The 23,676-nt window shown below is 46.2% G+C and overlaps 1 protein-coding gene across 1 annotated transcript in view; it reads right to left on the reverse strand.

Annotated features, from left to right (window-relative positions):
- Nucleotides 1–23,676, reverse strand: part of TMEM132B (transmembrane protein 132B) — a 215,542-nt gene that overhangs the window by 100,056 nt on the left and 91,810 nt on the right. The window contains exon 3 of the mRNA XM_058036938.1: nt 18,969–19,109. Within this exon, the coding sequence (XP_057892921.1) occupies nt 18,969–19,109 (141 nt within the window). The remainder of the gene's footprint in view (nt 1–18,968; nt 19,110–23,676) is intronic.

Genomic DNA, 23,676 nt, shown 5'->3' on the forward strand with positions numbered 1-23,676 from the left:
ATTTTTAACAGGTAGTTGCTTTCTTCTTTTTCTTCCCCCCCCTCCTCCTATCAGTTTCTCTTTTTATCAAAGTACAGTTAAGCAGCCTGACTGGCTTGCAAAGTTTTTGTAAGAGAAACTCCAATTCTCTTGCCTTTTGGTTGATCTTTTCAAGCTTGTCCCTAAACAGTGCTTTTAAATGTTGTTGCTATTATGGAAAAAAAAAAGAGAAAGGAAAAAAGGCCTTGCTAGGTTGCAGACATGGTCCTTGGAGGCTTATTCCTTACCTCAATCTCCTCAGAACTCAGCCCAACAACTCCTTTACAGCCAAGCTCCTTCCCCAAGGAGCTGCAATATGCACACATCCCTCCTTCCCCCCTTTGTTCCCATTTCTGTTTCCACTCCAGCCCTGTGGACAGGAGCTCCTCAGGCAGCAGCAGCAGAGGTTCACACACCCTGCTGCATTTGGGAAACAGCACCATTCCCATGGCTGATGTGCACCACAACAGCCACAGGCCAGGGCATAAAATTCTCACTTCCACAACAAAAACTGAGTGTTCTCCATCTCAGCCATTTGAAAAAAATAATCCTTAATATGAAGCTTCCCCCTGGAGTCTGGCAGAATAGCTCCCTGCCTTTTACACCCTCCCTGTCTTTGCCAAGTGCCCAAATCCATTACCTTGACAACCCAGTGCATCACTGTAATAGCATGAGTCAGCCTGGCACTTTTTGTGACCATAACAAAAGCAGATTCCCATCGATTGGCGTGGAGCTCCCTGCTCCCAACTATAATTTCAGAAGGATTCTTGCTTTAAATCTCATTGCTCTGTGCTTTGAGTCTTGCCAAACTTGTCCATAGACCAAAACCAGTGCCTTGCTTTATGGTCTCATTTTAATGGGTTTGTCTGTATTCCAAGCCTCAGCAAACAAAACAGATCAAACCTCTCCATTTAGGGATCTCACTCACAGCTTCCTCCTCATCCTCATGTGCCCAACCTGCCCAGGCTGAGCTCAGTGCCTGCACCACCTCCCAGAGCTCCCAATGCTCTGCTCCAGACTAAACCCAAGCATGCAGGAGTTTCACTGCAAACCTTTGGCACTGCAGAGCTGAACCAGAGCCTTGGAGCAGGGAAGGAAGGAAGGAAGGAGGGGCATAACAGGACTGTACAAGAGGTTTTGTGTCAGAGACACCACAGCTGCAGCAGGCACTGATGCAGGGGCAGGGCTGCCTGCTGACCAGCACACCTGGGCTCACCAGCCAGGAAAGCAAACAGGTTATAGGGATGTCAATGAGGAACTGTCACCACTAGCACATAGCAGTACATCATCTTCTACAGCAGCCACGAGAAAAGGGCTCAGATTTCTTGTTTTGTTTTCCTCTCCTTCTCAATATCCCCATTTTCAGCAGCTCTGTGTGTGGACACAGGGACATCTGCTTTGTGCTACAAGAGGATATTCCCCGGCCTGTGGATGCCAGGCCACAAGCAGTGTCTCCCTGGAAACACTGCATGGCACTGCACAGCCCACACTGCGGATGGGAAATCTGATTACCATGGGATATCCTGAGCAGAACATTTTCCATGTGCTTCTTTGGGACAGCATTGGAGTGCTCAGCCAGAAATTCAGGTTTTCATCGGATTCCTCATCACAAAGATGTGTTTCTGCTAAGCCAAAATGCACTTTAAATCAAAGATCCTTGCAGGAAAGATGTGTGGGACACCTCAGCACTTCCCCAGGGCTGCTGAGGTGCAGGGAGCTGGGAGCAGTGCATGGCAGTGAGAGCCTGCAGGGAGCACCCTCTGCCCTGGCACAGCCTCACAGGAGCCCTGTGGGCATCTCTGCTTTTGGTGCCTCCTCGGGTGTCCCAGGAGATCCCAAGCATTTCACAGCCCTGAGCCTCCCATCTGTTCCTGAGAATGGGATAAGGATCTAATTAAGGGGAGATTAAGAGGATGGGCTGGAGGCAGCAGAGTCTCTGCTGGAGGAAACTCAGGCCCCTGCTGGAGCTCTCAACAACTCCATGCAATGGTAGAGAATGGTGAAAGGCAGCAATTTCCTACAAGTTTTCAATAATGCTCCATGTAATAGAGCAATGGCCCTGTCCTGTCCCCAGGGGAAACAATGCTATAGTTCAGAGAAAAAAATGGAAGAGAAAAAAGATAAATCAAAGCAAGACACAAATCAACTTCCAGCCCAGCATTTTGGGCTAGTCAGTGATACACAAGTAAAGACAAAGCATTGTGGCCCATGCAAAGAAAGGAGGATCCTGGCAGGGCTTCAGTGACCCAGCCTGCACAGCACGTGCTGCATCTCCAGAGCACAGGCCACCAGTGACCAGGCTGTGCTGACTGAGAAGTTCTCCAGCCAGGCTCCAGGGGTGACTGATGGTGGTACAAATGAGGCAACACTGCAAGGGAATAAACAGCCCTTCAGTAAAAATGAAAGAATGACCCAAGTGACCAGAAGACAGAACTGCTGAGGGCCCACTAGAACTTTCTGTCACACTGCTGCAACCTTCAACCTGAGTTAGGTACAAACATTTCTAAAATCCATGCTCATTTGTAGGCAGAGGAAGAGAGTTTCCATTTCACAGCCTTCCCCTGGCTGCTTCTCCTTGGCTCTCAGAGCCCTCAGGTTCAGCTGGAGCTTTGCTGGGGAGCTGAAGCCAGCACTTGGAACTGGTGCTTTAGATTCCCTCATCTGAGGACATGGCCCAGGCCTGAGCCAGACTCATGGGTGCTGCTCCCTGCCTTGCTGAGGAACAGGGACCATTCCCAACTCCCTCTGATCACTGTTCCTAAGCCCCTTGTCTGAGAAGCAGATGTTAACATTCCCATTTTATGGCTAGAAACTGAGGCACAGAGGCTCTGAGTGCCTTGGCCAGACCACAGAGGGAGCATCTGGTTTAGCAGAGAGCTGCAGCCCAGCTCCCAGCACAGGCCAGCAGCCAAACTCCTGGAACAGCTTCTGTCAGGAACAATTCCCACATGGAAACATGCCACCAACACAAGGACAGCCTAATTACAATTAAAAAGGAATCTTCCCGTACACAAATAGGGCAGCGGTGCCCAATGTATATTTAACCCTTTCCAGCACTGAGCAGGGAGGCTCTCACCATGTTCACAAGGGCTTTGGAGAGCCCCTGCCATGGCACAGAGGGCACAGGCACAGCCAGGCCTGGTTTGCTGCTCAGGATGGTCCCATAGGCAGCCCTGCTTTTCAGAGAGCTCTGTCCCAGCCCAGCTGAGCCTCCCCTTGCCTGCCCTGCTGCCATTTCCCTGCAAACACACTGCTCGCTGCAGTTAAATCCCCTCTGCGCTTCCCTTCGGAAGGGAGGATTTCAAAATTTGATTTGTTTTACTCACTAAGTACTCTCTGGTATTCCCAGCAGATCCTTTAGCTGACAAGGTTTGTACTTGTTGCCACTTTGTTGTGCTTTATGAACAGGGCCCTGCAGAGCCCCGTTGAGCACCGCACACATCAGTCTCAGTGTCACACACGGAGCTCCTGCAGGCAGAGCCCTTGCCCAGGGAGCACAGGAACTCACCCAGCAGGGCACGGCACACAAATCCAACCATCCCTGCAGTTACAGCAGGCCTGACGAACATCTGTGCATTCCAGGGAGATGCTCACACGGTGCATGCCATGCTGAGGGTAGCCAGGGATGGCACAGGGAGCGTGGCAGTGCCCGCCCCTTCACCTCTTCACAATCCCCTGCTCTGGGGTCCCTGGTGCTCCTTCCCCAGTCCCAGGCTGGACTGCCATCCACGGGGGGCTTTAGGGCACCTGTGTGAGCAGGGCTGCTCCTTCCTGAACCTTCTGTGCCTTCCCCTCACCTGCACCCTGCCCTCCTCACCTCAGCCCGCTGCTGGTTAAAGCATTGGTGAGCCACAGAAGGGTTGCTAAAATCCATTTCAATTGTTTTGTTTCCTCCTCAACTAAAGACACATCTGGGCAGTCCTGATTTGTGATAAGAATGTGCTTGGTGTGCCATTGAGAATTAGATATTTTCTTGTAGGTAGAGGCTCAGTAGGAGTATGAAAACATAGGCTTGGATTATCACTACTGCTGCCTCTAGGATAGTTAGTAAGAAGAGAACTAGTAAGGTTAGGAGTGAAACTGGTATGGTGGGGAACAGGGCTGTTGTGGCTGTAGAGATGAGTTGGATGACCAGGAGTCAAGAGGTGTTTCACCAGTGCAGCAATGGGATGGAAAACCCAAACAATCAGATCAGCCCCAGTGCTGAGGGAGAGAACAGCCCATGAGGAAGGTGCTGCCCAACAATGCATAAAAAGTTCATCCCAGAGCATGATCCCACCTCGCAGGCAACTGGGGATAGCAAGCAGCAAAGAAACACCAGGAAAAGAAACTGGAGATTTGAGCCAGCGCTCACCCAGCACATCAATTCAGCTCCCACAGCAAGCCAGGAATTAAACCCCTGTACCAGGAATTACAGGGCAGCTGTTGTACAATTTCTGTACAATCTCTGTCCTCACACTTCCATGGCAGAATATTTCACCCTACAACGCTGCATTCAAGGCTGACAGCACAACCAGCAGTGGGATTCCGTGCCCCAAGTCCTTAACAAAGTCTGCTGCCTTTGAAAGTGCATTTTGTGAATTCTGTTCCTCCGCGCTCTCTGCTGAGCGTGTTCCAAGGGAGAGGCAGGGTGTCTGCCAGCCCCCAGCACTGCTGACCTCACAGTGCTCCAGTGCCTCCTCCTGCAGCCACAAAGCCAGGCAGAGCCACCCCTGCAGCTGCTGCACTGAGCAAATGGAGCTGGATGGGAGCATTGCAGGTTACTCGAGTTCCCAGGGAAATTAGCAGGAGTTTTTCCACTCTCCTCCCTAGGAACAAAACCTCTCTGAATAACTCCTGCCTCCCACCAGTCTGCTGCTCAAAAATCCTTTCAAGATTCATCAAATCCATCCTGGGATTCATCAAAGCAAGCCATAAAATTTCAGTGAATTTTATTTAGGCTTAGGGTCAAGTGTGTGGCACCTTAAACCCCCCAGAATTTTACTTCATTTTCAACAAAATTATTTTTTCAAAGCCTGTAAAGAAGGTGAAAGTAAGACCTTCCCAAGTATCTCTGCCTTTAAAACTGGTCTGGTATCATCTTCATTAGCATGTGTCACATTACACCCAGAGACAGAGTTTGCTGTGAGTGACAGAACGTGGCAAGTCAGGACATGCAGGTGTGTGACAAACAAAATCAGTGTAATCATGAGGCTCAGAAAATTGCTTTTAATGTCATGTTTATAGATGTAATTCTGTAAAATTACCTGGGCAGGATATAGAAGGATTCTGCTTTACACAACTGCTTGGAAATCCTAAAATTGCAGGTATAGAGGAGGGACTTCACTCACATTTTACTGCAAGGACATAATGCAGAAAGTAAAGATGTGTCAAGCAGCAAAGTGACATTTTAAATATTGGTAAATAAAATGGCATCTTATTCCAATTCTTTCCAGCCAATGGTGGGAAAAGGTTTTAAATACAAGCAAAGAGTTGAGGAGGGGATTTGGAACAGAACTTTCCAGCCCATCCCACAGACAGTCTAGGACCTACAGCAAATATGTGAAAAACATCACATTTGTAACTAAAAATAAAATGCCACTTCATTTGGTGGCTGTGCAATAGTGATTTCATACAGTGCCATTAAAAGTAAAATTCAAACAGGAGGAACTGCTGAGTGCTGCTAAACTGCAGAATTTTTAAGTTCTTTTGAGGCAAGAACATGTCAATCTTTTATATGTCTGCAAATGCCATGAACATCTACAGCAGTCTATAAATCATAAAGGGAATGATACAAGCAAACAGGAATTATGGGATCTTATCTCTCTGGCAGATTTTGCCCTATGGATAAAGTAGCTTACAAAGCAATAATGGAATATTATCAGCAAAATAAAGTTTTAGTGGCTTTTTATTCTTAGCAGCATTTTCCTAGCACCATGTCAATAGAAGCAAAGCTTCATCTGGGACCAAAAAGTTCTGATTTGCATATGTTATCATGCAAAATGAGATTTTATTCTGCCTTTGCCTTCAGAAACACTGAGCCATGCGTAAGATCAGATCACAAAATTAAAACAATTTATTGTACTGGAAGTCTCTTCTGTTGGTCTTGGCCAAGTTCCCAGTCCAAGTGATTAGTGAGAGCACAGAAATACTAATTAGCAGGGCAGGCTCCTCAGGACCCGCCCCATTTGTGTTCAGGGGGTATTAACAGGTACACTAACCATGCTCACACTAAAATTACTGTCTGCTCCATCATTAATCACCACGACAGGAAATTCAATGAGCACTTGCAGCACACAGATAATTTATGCCTGGAGCTGAAGCTCTCCCTGCCTTGGTGTGGTCCTGCAGCAAGGGAGAGAGCATCAGCAGCTCACAGACATGGAAATCCCACCCTGCACACTGAAAGCCCATCCAAGGATTCCCACAGCTCTAACTGCTCTTTCTTTGCTCTCATTTTTGAGTCTCATGAAATTTTCAAGACTTTTCATCAGTCAAAACAAGCAGAATCTTACTTTTTTACATTCAAATGCAAGAGCAATCCTTCTTCAGAATCACTTGACTCCAGAAGTCTGGGATTTGGAATGTAAATATTTGAGAAGACATGATAGAAAAAGTGACTTGTCAATATGCATCATCATCACTGCTTAATAAAACCCCTCTGTGCATGAGTACCAGCCCTGTCCTGGTGTTCTATGGCAAATGGGTGGAACAAAAGCTGAAATAGCAACCAAATAAAGCTTTGATTAGCAGGAAACCAAACTAGATTAGCTATGACGGGAAATGTCTTTCATGTCATCACATAAAGAGTTGTTTCCTGGTTTTTGGCAAACACCAGCAGCTGGTGTGAATTCAGAGCTCCCCTCTTGATCTCCCAAAATCAAAGTTCCATAAAGTTTAGGAAAGCCTTGCAGCATGAGACCTCCAAAAATAAAATATTCCACTTGCAAAAAGCGCTGAGGAAACAGCAGCAGAATTGGCTGCATGAGAGAAAACCTCCAAAAAGGAATTAAAGGCTCCTCCTGGACTGGGCCTAGCCCTGCCACATCCCCACTGCAACACACTCTGCACATTCCAGAAGGCAGCTCCCACATAATGGTTCAGCAACCTACACTGCTGCCAGGAATAGAAAACTACATCAGACTTCAGCAATTAAGTTTTTCTGTGCTACATAAGCAGGAGAAGAACCACACAAAGAAAATAGCAGCACAGAAAATGAACAGGATGAATTACAGGCATCAGCAGTAACAGATAAAAGAATAGCTGCTTTCTTTCATTCAATAATGTGTTTGGAGGAATAAAGCTTGTGCTGACAATGAAAAATGTAACAAGTGGGACTACAAATAAACTTGCAGTTAGCATTCATTTCGTCAGAGAGAGTCCAAAATTCAGCTTAAGGTTCACATTTTGTAGAAAATTTCTACCTAGGTCAAAGACTTATCCTACAATTTAGGCCACAATAGACCTTGCAATTGAATTTTATTTGGAGTGGGAGGACAGATTGGGTTAAGGAAGGTCAGGCTTGCCAAAAAACATTTAAGTTTTGTATTTAAGCATGAGTTATGAGCCGGGGGGAAGAAAAATAGTAAAATACAAATGGGGGCTTTAGTGTGTTACTATGCTTTGTTAAAAGAATCCTTATCTACAGCATAAAAGGTACTGGAATCTAATCAAGTGCTCCCAGCAGGAAGCCAGGAGTAGCACTTGCAGAGTGCAGCAGGCTGACAGATAACCATGGCTGCAGCAGAATTACAGCTCACAGAGCCCCAGCACTGCTGTTGATCACTGCTGGAGCCTCGGGGTGGAGGGAGAGGTGAGGGAAGGAGCCCAGCACACATCCCCTCATCAAAAAAGGGGAAAACTGCAGGATTAACTGGTGCCAGCCCCAAAGCTTCACCAATTCACTCAATCACGAGAGGCAAAACCACAAATTGTCCCACTGCAGGTGATCAAACTTCTGGTTCCATTCAACTCCTGCTCCCACCCATCCAGTTCTCCAGCTCTTTATGCCATTTATTGCTATATATATATATATAAATCTATTTTGTAAAAAGATCACAGAGTTTGTTCCGTAAAACACCAAGAAAGGAGCCCTACAGTGGCTTTCAACACTCATGCAAAGAATAAAGGTACAAATGCCTGGATAGCTCCAAATCAACAGGCATCTGCTGGTATTTTCAGCTTCTGAGAAAACATTGGACACTTTTTTCCCCTCCACCACAGAACATGTCTACGTTCATCGGGCTTGGGGTTGCCATCCATGTAAAACATGAGTGATTGGAAGAGCTGAGCTCATTGTGGAGCAACAAACAGCCCCTCAAAGGGAGCTCAGATCTGCAGAACAGCACTGGAAATGCTGCTTTGGGATGGAGAACAGTGAGATGAGGAAGGATAAATGTTCCAGGGTGTGGAGGGAGGAGCAGAGCTCTGGGTCCTGCCTGAAGCAGGTGCTGGGCTGGGACAGCTCTTATTTCATGCGAGTGCCAAATTTTGGGTGTTGCTGAAGCCCAGGGAGCTCTCAGGCTGAGGTAAACATTGCTGACCACACTGCAGAGGGGCAGGGCCCCCCGTTTAAAGGAAATCCTGAATAAAGGGGTGCAAAACAGAGAGAACAGCTGCTCTCTGGCTCCCTGAGCACCAGCTGAGCTCCCCAAAATTCTGCCCCTGAAACAAGCACGAGTCCACAGGGACCTGGGCACAGCCTCCTGCAGGTGACTCCACACAGCCACAGGTACCAGAGATGGCTTTTTGGAGCCTGTGGAATTGACTAATAAACAGCTCATAACAGTAATAGGATGACAATTGGTAATCAAATGAAAATATTTAGTATGCAAGAAGTCATTTTCTCCTACAAGGTGTTGTTAAGCAGCAGTCACAAGGTGTTGTTGACTGAATAAATAACAATTTTCATTATTAAGGCATTCATAGTCAGTATGTTCCATACTCATCATTATCATTTTTATTAAAAAAAAAAAAGTCTACTTTTCCTTTATGGCAAGGCTTGGGAATGACAGATGATCCATCAGCTTATCTGCTGATTTTTAATGACAGCATTTTGCATTCATTATTCCCTACTTAAATGACTCTTTTTAAAAGAGGAATAACTTATTTCTTGCTCTTGTTACTAGAGAAATTAACTGGTACACCATTAAGAAGTGCTTGTCTAACAAAAAGATACACCAGTCAGACACTTCGAGAACCAGCAAGGACATAAATTGTCCAAGAGGGAGAGTGAAAACAGGAACCCATATATCCAAAAACCTCCACCATCCCCTCACTGCCAAGGTCAATACTTCCAGTTTAAATCTCTGCACTGAAAACTCCCGAGAGAAAAGACAAAATAATTCTTTAGGCTTGTGCAGGGCTGGTGGCAGCTGAGGAGCTGAGGTGGGGGAAGCCTTGGGGCAGGCAGGGATATTTCCCAGGGAAATCACAGCTCAGAGAACCCAGCAGAGCTGGAAATCACTGATCAGGGCTGAGCTCTGCCATGCTGCTGCTGCCCCCCAGCCAGCACAAGCAAAGAGCCCAAAAATGCAGCACCCAGAGCACACATGCAGCAGAGCAACCCCCAGCGACAAAGCTCTTCTTGGGACTTGTCCATGCCCAGCTTTTGAGCCCAGTGAGCCCCAGAACTCCAGAAGAATTAAACCAGTTCATTAATTACACCAAAAAAAAAAAAATTTTAAAAAGGCATTTTTGCAAGATCAAGTTATTGGCAGTTGGTTTTAAGGAAAACTTTTTTGCTAAAGCTTTAGTGATTTGCCTTAATGACTGCAATATTTCACAGCAAACCCCTGAACAAGTGTCCTGGGAAAATCCACACAGACCAACTTGGAGAAAGAATAAACCCAACTTCTGAGTGAGTTCCCAAAGAGAGGACTTCGGGAATGACATACCCAAATAAAATGGCATTTTCGGCCGAGTGCCAGGGGAGATTCATTCCCCTGTTACAGCCCAGGGAGAGGAGCTGGTGAACAGCCCTGTGCAAAGTGCTTAACTCCCATTTAATGCTCCTCTCAAATAAACACCAGTGTTACAAGAAACAAACAAAAATCACACGCTGACACTGACAAAAGCATCAGCCAACTTTCATGTTTTCATTTTACAAGAGTTTATAACTTTTCAAGTTAACCATAAAAACATAAACATAAAAAGTTAGTAACTATTTAAGTTGTAAACACAGGTGAGGCATATTAATGGCAAAATGAGTGAAAAATTCTAACTAAAGCAAAAACTAAATTATGCAAAGTTAATGCTGGGCTGTTTTATAATGTGCTTGGCACAGATGATTCAAATAAATCAATGTAACAAACTTAATATTTGCCTGTCTAGCAACAGCACCTCCTAACAATAAAATGAGTTTAAGTTTTGGCTAAATGCCTAATAAATGAGTTGTTAGCTTTTGTACTTTAATGCACTGGCTATTACGTAAGCAAGTCAACACATCACGAATGGAATCCAAATGTGTGCACTAGGCTTTGCTTCAAGCCAAACTCATAAACTGGTATAAGAGGGAATTAAACACACCTCAAACACCAGCTCCCCAATTTCACATTCATTCAATAATCTTTTCCAGTCTATTATATCAAAGAACAATCCAATTATGGTACTTAAATCCCTATGCACAGTTGCCAAAAATAATTTCCCTAGCAACACTTGAAATATCCCCAGAAATGTTCCTGCACTACAGAAAATTCCAGTTTCTGATTTCCACAGTATTTCAGGTGTGACACACTAATGCCTGTCATTATACAGAACGTGGCTCACCATCAAAACTTATATTTTCTGCAGATTGGTGTCTCTAATTGCAGGCTCTGAGCACCTCCTTTATCATCACACCTGCCATGACAAACCAGACAGGTACTTCAGAGCAAGTGGGTACTTAAGTGGCACCCTACATCAAGGGGCTCTCCTGAGCCTGGAATAGGTTTGCAAGCTGGGACTGCGTTAAAAAGTACAATATTTACAGAACAATCAGGTCATGCTTCTGTGCCATAAGGGCTTGGATCACGTCTCCTCCCTCCCTCTGGGATTTCCAAAAGGATCCATGAGGATTTCCCATCAATGAGGGGATGGAAAGTACCTCAAGGTGCTGCACAGAAAGCTAAACTTATGCAGACCCCGCATTTATAGGATGATTTGTACTAAGAGTTGTGTTTCCTGGGTATTCACCCCAACAAACACCAAGGAAAAGGCTACTTCAACTCATCAAGGGAAAAAGTTGATTAAATTATGGGGAAAAAAACCCAAAATCCAACCCACAACCATTTTATTCCTGGAGTCAGGACTCAGAATTCTGAGTGCTGAGTTCAGCAGCCACGGTTACCTGGGCTTTATCACACACTTCAGCTATCAATTAGCACAGCTGCAAAGTGCCACAGATCTCTGCAAAGCTCTGGAAATTCCCCACAACTGGGCAGATTTTGGTGATGGACCTGCTGAGGCAGCCCAGGTGCCATCACCCCCATGGCAGAGCCTTGGAGAGCCCCATTCACTGTGAACGTGCCATCACTCCCTTTGGCACCCAGGGTGGAACCCTGCAGCTCCAGTGGGTGAATAATGATTTCAGCAGCCACTCGCTCATCTGCATGCACTGCAAATTGGCTCCCAGCCTCCCTGCCACATTCCTGCAGTCCTCATTATACAGACCACCCTAGCCTGAAATTAAACTTTCCCAACTGTTACATCAATATTAAGCTTCATGTTGAGGAATGATACACCCAAGACCGAGGTAATTAGGTCAAATTAAAAACAAGACTAATTTCAGAATGATTAGGTTTGCTTTTCTCTTGCTCAGAATAGGGTTTGGATCAGGTTCTATGGAGTAAAATCATGAAGAGTTCATTTAAGCCACTCCTTTGCATGTTCCCCTCTGCACCAAGGAAGAGACCAAAGGGTCTGGAGTTCCAATATTTGGTTTTGTGGCCTTTTTTTTTTCCCTAGTATTTTTCTAATTTACTGTAGTCCCATTAAACAAATCTGCCAAAAGAAATTTTCTGCACTTTCTCTGGATTTGCACAAAGCTTTTTACTGATTTGGCAAGTCCAGAGATCTTTATCAAACATCAATTTTCTAAGTCATTTTCACGCCTCTGTTTGTATTGAGTTCTTCCAACAAGAGGTTCCTTATTTTCCAAAATTTCCAGCCAACAGAACATTGACTTGACACTGCACACCAGGCTGCTCCAGCTACCAAAGGTGCGTTTGTTCAAAAAGATTCTTTTGGGTCATAACACGGGATGGAATAAGATGGAACAAGGAGAGTGGCTGAGCCATCACCTCCCCGGGCTGGTGAAACAGGGCAGGAACAATTATCTGCTCTGGCAGCCACTGCTCCCTCTGACCCAGCTCTGCTGGGGTTCTGCCACAGCAGCACTGAGCCAAGCGAGAGGCAGGAACAGCCATCCCAAAGGGCTGCCTGGCCAGGAAGGAATCCCTGTGGCTCCCAGGATACTGGGCTCCCTACAGGAGATGGAGACAATTTCATTGCTCTTGGCCTTGAATGGAGAAAAAAGGGAAAAAATGAAAGAGGAAAATAGACCCTCCAGAAATGCTATTTGATCCTCACACCACAGTTTTCTACAATAAGCTGTCCCTCCTACTGCTGTTAATTTGTCTATTATTTTTATGTCCTCTCGAAGCTGCTGTGAGGAGGCAGTGCTTTCATCTAACAGGAACATTGCCAAGCTGGCCTGGCTTCTTTCAACAAAAAGGCTGAGATGTAAAGAATAAAGGTTGGTTAAAATTCTTCTAACTCAGGTTTTCTTTGTGACTCACTGGAGTTGCTTACGTTTGAAAATGTGTGGAGATGCTCCTCACTGGACACTCCTCACACAAAGAACAATTCCATCACTCACAACAGAGGTCACAGCCTGAAAACTGCTGCATTAAAGATAAAATCCTCTTCAGAGCTGTCTTGGGGTGGCCAAAGGCCAGGAAATGAACTCCTGCAGGACCTGCAGGCCATGGGCATCCCACAGCCACAGCCCAGAACACCTCTGACCCAAGGAAAGCGCCTAAGAAGAGGAGGGAAACACCCAAGCGCACAGCACCACAGCATTTGTGGCTTCTTCCCACACGTTAAGCACCCCTAATTTTTAACTCAAAGCTTTCCTTTCCAAACCAGCTGAAGTCTGGCTTCATGGAAATACGGCTTTCATAGTGGCAAGAGTTCCTGAGGAACTCCAATGTCCTCACCTACAGCAGTCTGGCAGGGGTGACAGCAGTGGTTTTCCCTCCCCATCTCTTTGGCTTTTTCCCTCCCATCTCCCTGGCTTTTCCTCCCCATCTTGCTGGATTTTCCCTCCCCATCTTGCTGGATTATCCCTCCCCATCTCCCTGGCTTTTTCCCTCATCTCTTCTCAATTCTTTGCTGCCTGCCTTCCACACCTCCCTGTGTTTCCTTTCTCCCCCTGCTCCTCTCACTCATTCCCTTTCTGGTGCTCTGTGAACTCCATGGCACCCAGCCCACGGCCTGTGCACGGCCTGAAATAAGCCCCAGCAAGGCTGGCTGCCTGCAGCAGTTACTGCTCTTTTGTGCACAGCAACACATGCCATTGATCTCCTGTCAGACAACTGCTGCTGCTGCTGGCACTTTACACGCTGCTGTCCTGGGGCCAGGCGGGTTCCTGTGGCAATAAACACATCAGGAAGTGTTTGAGTGCGCGGCCTGATGCCCTCCCCAGGGTGGGGAACAGCACTCTGTGTGTGTACACTGGCTGCAGCCCATCTTTCTGGCATTATTTATCTTCCAGGAGCTCCAGAGCCTGCCCTGTGCTGAGCTGACACTGGGGACAGGCACAGCTCAGCCTGCAGGAGGCCAAGGCACTGCACAAATCAGCTCAGCAAAGGGCAGGCTCAGCCTGGAGAGGGGATTGGGAACCTCTGCCCCACAGCCCCTCTCCTGGTGGCTTGGAGGGGACACCAGACCCGAGTCTGTCACTCTGGGGCAGAATGGAAGGGAATGCAACACAGAAACAGCTCCAGAGAGCTCTGAGAGAGCTCTCCATGTCCATCTGGCAGAGGGGGTGAGCACACCAGGATGGCCCAGGTTGGTTCTTGCCCCAGGAAGGGGGGACTGGAAGGTGCAGGGGGAATGGAGCTCACAGGGCAGGGACAGCGGGATCCCTGTCACAGCTGTCACCTGTGCCACAAACCTGACCAAAGTGAGCACTGACAGGGAAAAATAAACCCTGCCACAAACCCTGCAAAGTGACACAGAGAGGGAAGAGCAAACCCTGCCACAAACCTGACCAAAGTGAGCACAGAGAGGGAAAACAAACCCTGCCACAAACCCTGCAAAGTGACACAGAGAGGGAAGGACAAACCCTGCCCCAAACCCTGCCACAAACCCTGCAAAGTGAGCACAGACAGGGAAGGACAAACCCTGCCACAAACCTGACCAAAGTGAGCACTGACAGGGAAAAACAAACCCTGCCACAAACCCTGCAAAGTGACACAGAGAGGGAAGGACAAACCCTGCCACAAACCTGACCAAAGTGAGCACAGAGAGGGAAAACAAACCCTGCCACAAACCCTGCCACAAACCCTGCCACAAACCTGTCCAAATGAGCACTGACAGGGAAGGACAAACCCTGCCACAAACCCTGCCACAAACCCTGCAAAGTGACACAGAGAGGGAAGGACAAACCCTGCCACAAACCTGTCCAAATGAGCACAGGGAGGGAAGGACAAACCCTGCCACAAACCCTGCAAAGTGACACAGAGAGGGAAGAACAAACGCTGCCCCAAACCCTGCCACAAACCCTGCCACAAACCCTGCCAAGTGAGCACAGAGAGGGAAGGACAAACCCTGCCCAAGTGAACACAGACAGGGAAGAACCCCAGCTTTCGTTTTCAAGACATCCCCAAAGCTTTGAAAACAAAACCAAATGATCTTTCCTCAGCTGATCATCCATGCCAGCAACACATATTTAATTTAAATAAATATATGCACAAATCTTAACTGGCAGCAAATTTTACATCTTTCTTTTGGCTGATATTCCTGGTTCAAAGGGTATTCACAAGCATAGGAAAAGAAGTGAATTATTTTAAAACAGGAGGATGTATTTGCATGCCTATAAATACATAAAATAACTGCTTTTCCTGTTCAAAGATACATTAAAATTGCAGTTTTATAAAATAAGTTAATAATTTGAATTCTGTAAACACCTCTTAAAACAGTAAAGAAACTGAATGATCATAAGAGAATCTTAATTTTTCATTCAAGTTTAAAGGCAGAGGATGTAAAATGTTAGAGTTGGACTGCATCAATTTAAAAAATACATAAACTTCCAGGTAACAGAATAAATACTTCTGAGGACACCTGAAAATAAAAGCCTTCTGAAGATTTCACTCTTTCTGCTTCTGCATACTGAGTGCCCCTCATGCAAGTTTAATTTATGCAGTGACAGATATCCTGAGAGACAGGAGCTGTATTAAAGACATGAAGATAAAATAATCCCAAGGTGAGAAGCACCAGTTTGGTCTCAATAACACTCTACTCAGCACTGCAGGTTAAATCAATTTGATTAACTTTGCTAGTTAGCATAAATATAACCTTCCTGATTAAAATACTAGTTTGTCAAGGATCAGACTCTCCTTACCTGGTTATAATCCAATCCAATTTAATGGCTGTTCCTGAGGAAGGAAAATCATCTCTCAGTAGAAAATTCCCTCTCAGAGCTGTTGAAACTCTCTGGCCCAAGTTTTGTGCTGGTGCCACCTCCTCTGTCCTGAGCCACAGGCTGGGTCACATGCAGAATTTGTTCTTCAGCTTTGCAGCAAGGAGAACACTGAGCACCATGAAATATGTTCTGTTCTGGAGCCTTTCAATGAGACCATGGAAACTCAGCTCCTGCTCAGCACTGATTTGAAATAACCTAATCCTGTAAAATGCTAAATCACCCTGGCAAAGCTCCTGCAGTCCTGCTCCCCAGGATACCAGCCTTGAGTTATGGGGTAGCACAGCTTGCCAGGATGGACCAGGCTCTCAGGGCATTTTTTCAAGCCCTCTTGCCCTGGTCCCACTGCAGGCTAATTTGTGGCATGTTCTGAAATGCTTCCAGAGAACTCTCAGGAGCAAAGGACACAGGAACTGCAAGGGTCCATCCATCTTTTGACAAATGCAGTGGAAAAAACCTGCATGGTCTGTACAAAGTGGGATCTGCTTGCAGGAAACCACCAAGGACTCGTGGCTGGTAAACTCCCAGATTTTGGCTATTTCAAAAGCATTTCTTGCACTGATCCAGCGCTGGGTGAGATCCCAGCCCTTCAGCAGCTCAGCTGTTCTGCACAGAGGGCTGGAAATAGCTGATTTTCAGCAAAGCCCACCACTCCCCTGCACTCAGAGCAGAAATCCACACGGATCCTTCCCCAAGGAGTTGGAAGTGCTGGGTCCCAGCTGCAGGCACAGAGCAGAACTGTTTGTGCTTTAAGAATAAACTGTGTCTTTTTGGACCAAAACATTGCTGCTTCAACTATGCCCAACAAAATGAGATTCTCAGAGCTCTGCCCCAAGGAGAGAGCTCGAGGGAGAAGAGGTGCAGATGGCAACAACCAATCTCCTCACTCAATGAGGGACAAAAACCTCCTTTGAGATAGCAAAAACAAGGGCAAAGCAAGGCTCCACACAGATGAGAAAAGATGTGGGCAAATATACTGGTGTGTCTATATTTAAAATAAATCTCTTCTTTTTATGCTCTTTGTTCAACTGCATTATCAAAAAAGAGGTTTTAAATACAAGCTTATGGGACTACTAAAGAGGTGAATTTATGAATGTATTCCTAACAAAACACACTCTTGAAGGCTTTAATCTATGAATTGTGACAACCTTGGACAAAATGGATTTTTAATAGAATATAATGTAAACTGCCTGAAACACTGTGATAAGGAATTTTTTTTAAGCAATGCACAAAAAAGGCAACGATGCACTCTGCATGAAAGGAGGAAAGGTCTTAATTTAAAGCATTTTAAGGGACACTCAATTTGCGTAGGGAAATGTGAGAAATGGAGATGAAAACCTCCTGATAGCAGTAGCACTGCGGAGGGGAGAGGGAGGAAGATTAGGAAAGTAAGCAAATTTGTAAATGCTCCAGCCGATAAGAGGGGCTGAAAGGAACGCAGCCGGGATTAGAAGATGTCAGAGCCCAGAGTCACTGCTCTCCCTGCAGGCTCTGCCTCTCAGGGGCTCTTATCAGAGCTGAGCACTGGCTCAGCACAGCCCCAGTGCCAGGCTGGCCTGCCTGGGCTCAAGGGCACAGGGGGGCACAGATCCCACTCATTCAGGGTGCCTGTGACTCCTGGGCTTCCTCGGGGTCCCCAAAGCTCCCCGAGCTGTGCCAGGGGCTGACAGGGCTTTCCACCCTGCACAAAGCCTGAGAGAGGCTCAAACCCACCATGAACTCGGCCAAATCTTACCCAGGAATCAGCTAAGCTCAGCCCAGAGGCTCAGTCCTGGCTTAGCCACTGCTCCTCTACCAGCTGGGCCACTCAGCAGAAGGGAAATTCATTCCAAGAGAGAAAAAAGCATCTCCTCTGAGGTGGATGAACCATTCTGTTCACTGACAGCTTCTGCCACAAGAGAGGCTGATCCTGCACACTCACCCAGACACGAACTGCCCTCCATAAAACTCCTTGGATTCTAAAATGAACCAGCTCTAGTGACAATTCCATCACCCTGACATTAATAAAAGCAAGTTCAGGTCTCCCATCATCTAAATGAAACAGCAGAACTTCTACAGAAACACTTGACATTCTTCAGAAGAAACAGGAGAGCCATCATTATGACCAAAAAGACAAATTAAAGGAAAGATCAAAGTTAAATATTTACTCTAAGCACTACAATATTTGCAAATCTGGAAGTGATCTTTCAGCAGTTTCTATTTGCATACTTTAATTAATCCAAAAATATTAAACTAATCTCACAAAGGAAAGGGTCAAAGTATTAATTAACTTGAGATGCATTGCTTTTGTGCAATTTAACAGTTCAACACAAAGCAAAACTCAGTTTTAATAAAAACTAAGTTACTGTGACAGGTATAATTTCATGGATTAGTGAAACCCCATACAAGGCAATAAGTTTCAATGTTCAGGCTATTTTTTTGGTCCAACTTTAAAAATAGCCCCTTCATTTTGATTTCAGTAACATCAGATGACCTCAATCTTCCCTTGACCTCAGTATTTCACTTTTAAACTGATGGTTTTCCACTTTGCTCCAAAGGGAGCAGAGGTTGTGCTTGTTAGAGGAAGGAACCTGACGGGGTTCACAGGGAGCTGACCCTGCCCAGCCACCTGTTGCCTTTTGGGACTACCTAAAAACTACCTAAAACCAGACAAAATGAAGGGAATAAAAAGCAGTTATATTTATTGCAGTGCCTTCATTAAAGGGGCAGACAAAGCCCCCCAGGGGCTACACCCAAAATGGACCATATTTCTCTGGTTTAGTTAATTTTTTTTTTTTCTGTTGGTTCTTTGGCAAGAGGAATTCTTGTCGAAGAACCCAATTCTCTGGTTCAGTCCATATTTTTTCTGTTGGCTCTTTGGCAAGGGGAATTCTTGTCAAAGAACCCAATTCTCTGGTTCAGTCCATATTTTTTCTGTTGGCTCTTTGGCAAGGGGAATTCTTGTCAAAGAACCCAATTCTCTGGTTCAGTCCATATTTTTTCTGTTGGCTCTTTGGCAAGGGGAATTCTTGTCAAAGAACCCAATTCTCTGGTTTAGTTCATATTTTTCTTGTTGGCTCTTTGGCAAGAGGAATTCTGCTGTCCTGAAGGGCCACGAGCAGCAGAGGTGAGCTGGGGCTGGGGGGCTGCCTCCAGTTTAATTCAATAATCTGTTCCCAAGAAGTGACGCAAAGGGAACAAAGCTGTCGCAGGAGCAGGTCCAGCTTTGCGGGGAGGCAGAGGAGCCGCGCTGCAGCTCGCTGACGGGGTCGGTGAGCGTGTGTGAGGATTCAGCCCGGGGCTCACCCACCTGTCCATGGCGCCGGGGTCGTTGTGCACGCAGGTGAGCGTGGCCGTGCTCCGCGCGCTGTCCGTCTCCTCCTGCACTCCCCACTGGTCAGCGTCGCTCACCCTGATGTCCGAGATCCTCACGCCCGGGGCCGTCCTGATCCTGTGGGGACACCAAGCATTGATTGCCTTTGAGGCACAGCGGAAATTTTCCAGAGAAAACAATTCTGTAATTTTTAGAAATCCGTTTTGGTTTAGGTGAAATGTACATCTTTGAAAACACACCTGTTTGGTCTGACTGCCTGTTCTTATAAAAGCCTAGGCTCAGAGAAACTGCTTCAGTGAAAGACAAATAAAGGGGGACAGACAGAGGGACAGGGATTGCAGTGAGAGCAGGTCAACCTGACCTAGGAATTCTTTCTGATAAAGAATTAGCAGGATATGTCACCAAGAAAATTTGTAAAATTGAATATGTATGAGCCTATTGTGAAATTGGATGCATATGGATTTGAGAGAGGGATAAAGAAGGATCTGGAATTCCCAGAGGCACACATGTCTTTTAGAGAGTGGAATCTCCACATGCTGTAATAAACATACCAGCTTTACAACTTTCACAAAGTTGTGGAGTTTTGTTTGCCTCCACAAAACACCTTAGCCACAGATCCACCCAGAGAGGTGAACAGGAAGCTGAAAGGAAATACTCCCTCTCCCATCAATAGCAGGCTGCAGCCACGAGTCACTCTGCTTTAAAAACTTAAACCAGGTCCAGTCATTTACAGAGGTGAGGGATGAGTTTCATTATGTGCAAAGCCAGTCAACTTTAGCTTGAGCAATGTGGAGAGATTAAGAATGGTTTCTGCTCCTGTGGCCCCAGTCTGATACAAATGAAAAAGGTGTGATGAAGCATAAGTTGATTTAATTTGCTGTGTCTGTCCTGCAGTTTGAGATGGGAAATAAGAGCAATGGGATATAAAATACATCCTCCTGTCTGCAAACCTTTGGGAGTGAGGTATCTTCTGATATTAGGGATGCCCGCATGGAAAAAAATGAGTTTCATTGCTCAAAGACCATAATGCAGGAAGGAGAGAAAAGGAGTAAGTTATCCTAGACTGAGGGAGGAAAACAGTTATGTCATTGCAGCAGGATCTATCAAACTGGGCACATCAGACTGCTGCTGCCAAAAATAATATGATGCTGACATGGAAAACTTTGATTTCCTGAGAATGGCTAGAGTTTGAGAGCAGTGTGGTAGCTGGGAAATGTCGCCGGGTTTTGGCTCAGAGAAAATAAAACTTGCCAAAAATAAAAAGTCCATGCTCCAGCGAGGCTCAGCGTTAGGAACAGATTGCCAAGGAATAGGAAACAAACTGCTTTTATTAGCAGGAACTTCATTTGTGCAGCTTGACTCCTGAAACAAGCCTGGGATTACAACAGGAGTGCTGCAAATATGCCTGGAGAACAATTAGGCAGAGAGAAACTGCTGCAGCGCCACGCTCGCCGCTGCTGTGACTTAATTAATTAAAAGCAAAGCCAAGAGGGACCTTTTAGTTATGTGGTGGAATGGAACAGCACTGCTGGGACCTGGTGTGTTATTTAACAGTGAATTGTGATGGCTTTGCCCCATGCCTCATGGCCAGTTGGTGCTCGTGTCACACCATTAAAAACTTCCTTGGAGCTCTGGCTGGGTCCATGGGCTGGGATCAAAGTGAGTTCACAGCGCCATGGGTGGCCTGTTCTTCTGAGAAGGAATTAATTCATCCTGCTTTCATGATATCCTTATTTTGCCTGTGAGCCTTTAGTGACTCGATGGGTCAAATCCATGCCTGGCATAACCAAGCTGATGAAAAATATTCTCTGAAGCAGGATTGTACCTGATATTTTCTAATTGTGTCCTTCCTGCTTTCCCACAGGCATTCACATCTCCAAACAGCATTCCTCAAAGCTGAGGTGCCCTTTCCTATCACCTCCTCTTCTTTTTTAGAGGGACATTCACTTATTCTGTAGTAATTGCACTGGACCAAATAATTCCTGCAAGACACCTGCATGGCTTCATTTCAGACTGGCTTATAATTCATATGAGATAGAGAATTGGGCCCTCAGCAATGGATTCAATGCTTTCTTTCATTAGTAAACCACTTTGGAAAAAAAAATCATTAGGACCTGGCAAAAAAAAAACCCAAAACCAAAAAAAAAACAAAACAAAGTACCTGTTTTTAAATTTTCTCTTCCCCAGCCAAATTTGTATTTTTTTGAGAAATTCCTATCACCATCCTCTCAAGTTCCCATGCTTTTCTTTTCAATGTGTCTGAAAACTTCTACCCTGACTTTTCACCCAGGTCAAATCCTGGTTAATTAAAGGTTAATGGAAGGGCAGAGATGCTGGGGGGACAGGCACACCAGGACAGTTGGAACTTATCCACAATTTCAGGATTCATCAGCCTTTCCCATCTGCCAGAAGCTCGTTGTGTCCTCCTACACAGCTTTGCACTGCAGAGAGCTTCACTCTGCAGCAGCTCCGTTTGTCTGTCCTGAACCACGTATGAGGAGGAAGAGCATGAGGAGCTACACTGAGGATAAGAAGCTACAATGAGGGTGAGGAACTACATTGAGGGTGAGGAACTACACCGAGGATAAGAAGCTACAATGAGGGTGAGGAGCTACAGCTAGGATGAGGAGCTACAGCAAGGATGAGGAGCCACAATGAGGATGAAGAGCTACAATGAGGATGAGGAGCTACAATGAGGGTGAGGAGCTACAACAATGAGGAGCTACAATGAGAATAAAGAGCTACACCAAGGATGAGGAGCCACAATGAGGATAAGGAGCTATGAAGATGAAGAGCTACACCGAGGGTGAAAAGCCACAATGAGAATGAAGAGCTGCACCAAGGATGAGGAGCTACACTGAGGATGAGGAGCTACACTGAGGATGAGGAGCCACAATGAGAATGAGGAGCCACAATGAGGATGAAGAGCTGCACCAAGGATGAGGAGCTGCAATGAGGATGAGGAGCCACAATGAGGATGAGGAGCTACACTGAGGATGAGGAGCCACAATGAGGATGAGGAGCCACAATGAGAATGAGGAGCTCCAGACCCATCTCCTGCACACCTGGGCAGGATTCAGGACCCCTGCGCAGCTCCTCCTGAAGCTGCTCCCCTGTGTCTCCATCAGTGGTGCTCACACACACTGTAAGGATGCAGGAGCTCCAAGATCCCCCTCCTTCTCCCCATCCAGCTGTCCCAGCCTCCTTCATGGACGCTGCACCCCAAACCACCGGCCCCCTGTTGGCCCAAGCCCTCAGGCAGGGAGCTTTGCTGCTCATCCTGCTGTGTCTGAGCTGGTTTTTGCCACCAGTGAGGCTCTCCTCTGGCCCAGGGCTGGCTGCCCCTCAGGGTGACCCCTCAGAGGAGGCCCTGTGGGTTTTGCCCCCTCTGCCTCTCTGGGCGAGCAGCAAGTGAACAGCGCTCGCTGCTCCCCGGGCACCTTTTCCAAAAGTGTCTCAGAATGCTGCATTTTAGGAAAAATTCCAGTCTAATCCCTTGCGTTGCATCTGCTCTGGTGGGCTGAGACAAGATGTCATTTTGCATTTTTGGATATCGGTAGAGCCAGGAAGGTTGAAAGAAGGAAGAAACTACGTTCGGCTTCTCACTTAGGAAAAGTCAAGAAATTCAAATGAAACCAGCCTACATATGGGAGTTTGAGCCTACTGTTCCTCAGATAAGTGATTCACATCTTTAAATCTTCCCCCAAACTCCACAGGCACAGAAATTAATGCAAGTGTTGGGGACTGAGGCTTCAAAAAGGAGTAAGAAATTCCTAGCAGAGCTGCCATCAGCTGGAGAAGGGATGGTGAATGGCACGTGTGTGGGCCCTCCTCTGTGCCAGGCTTCAATTAGAAGCTTGGGTGGATCATTTCGTTTTCTCATACCTCCCTTCCCCACGTATAAAATACTGGAAAGTGTTGCTCTGCCAACTCAAAGGGAGCTGTAAGGATAAATGGAATTGCCTGCAAAAAAATCTGATGTCCTTTAAATTTGCCAGCTGACAAAAACTCTGCCATCTCTGTGCATGAAACTGTGGAAAGGAGCTGCTGAAGTATTTCATAGAACTGTGACCCAATAACCAACTGTTACCACGAAGATGGCTTAATTATTTTTTTATAAAGATAATTTTTGAAATGAGAGGGGCAAAAAAGAAAAAAGGAGCAAAACATGACAACCAATTGGAAATTTAGCAAAACTGATGCTTGGTTCCCATGAAATATGAAATATTTGCTTTCTGAAAAGCAGAATTGTCAGGCAGAAAAGTGTCCTGTTGAAAACCCACCTCTAAAACATTGCAGTGTCCATTTGAAAATGCAGCTAGCAGGGATGTGAGATGGGAGCTGGGCAGAAATCACCCAGGGCCTGAGTATTTGGGATATCCCTGCCATAGGGGTGAGGGAGGTCCCACAGAAAGGTGACCCCTCCATCGCTGCCTTTGTGCCACTGTCCCTGCAGGATCTCCAGGGAGAATTGCCAGGATGCATCACAGTGAGCACAGCCCCTCCTGCGGCTCCAAGGGCACAGAGGAGCTGCCTGAAATGTGGATTTTGGGGCACATTAGGAAGCCCTGGCAGGACTTTCCCCTGAACAATGTGCCCCCCATTTATTGCAGAATGTAAAGACACAAACGTGCTGGGCTGGATGGAGCAGCGTTCCCAGCCTGCCAACCTGGAACCAGCAACT

This window comes from Melospiza georgiana, chromosome 18 (genome assembly GCF_028018845.1).
Source record: "Melospiza georgiana isolate bMelGeo1 chromosome 18, bMelGeo1.pri, whole genome shotgun sequence".
In the NCBI taxonomy this organism is placed as follows: Eukaryota; Metazoa; Chordata; class Aves; order Passeriformes; family Passerellidae; genus Melospiza; species Melospiza georgiana.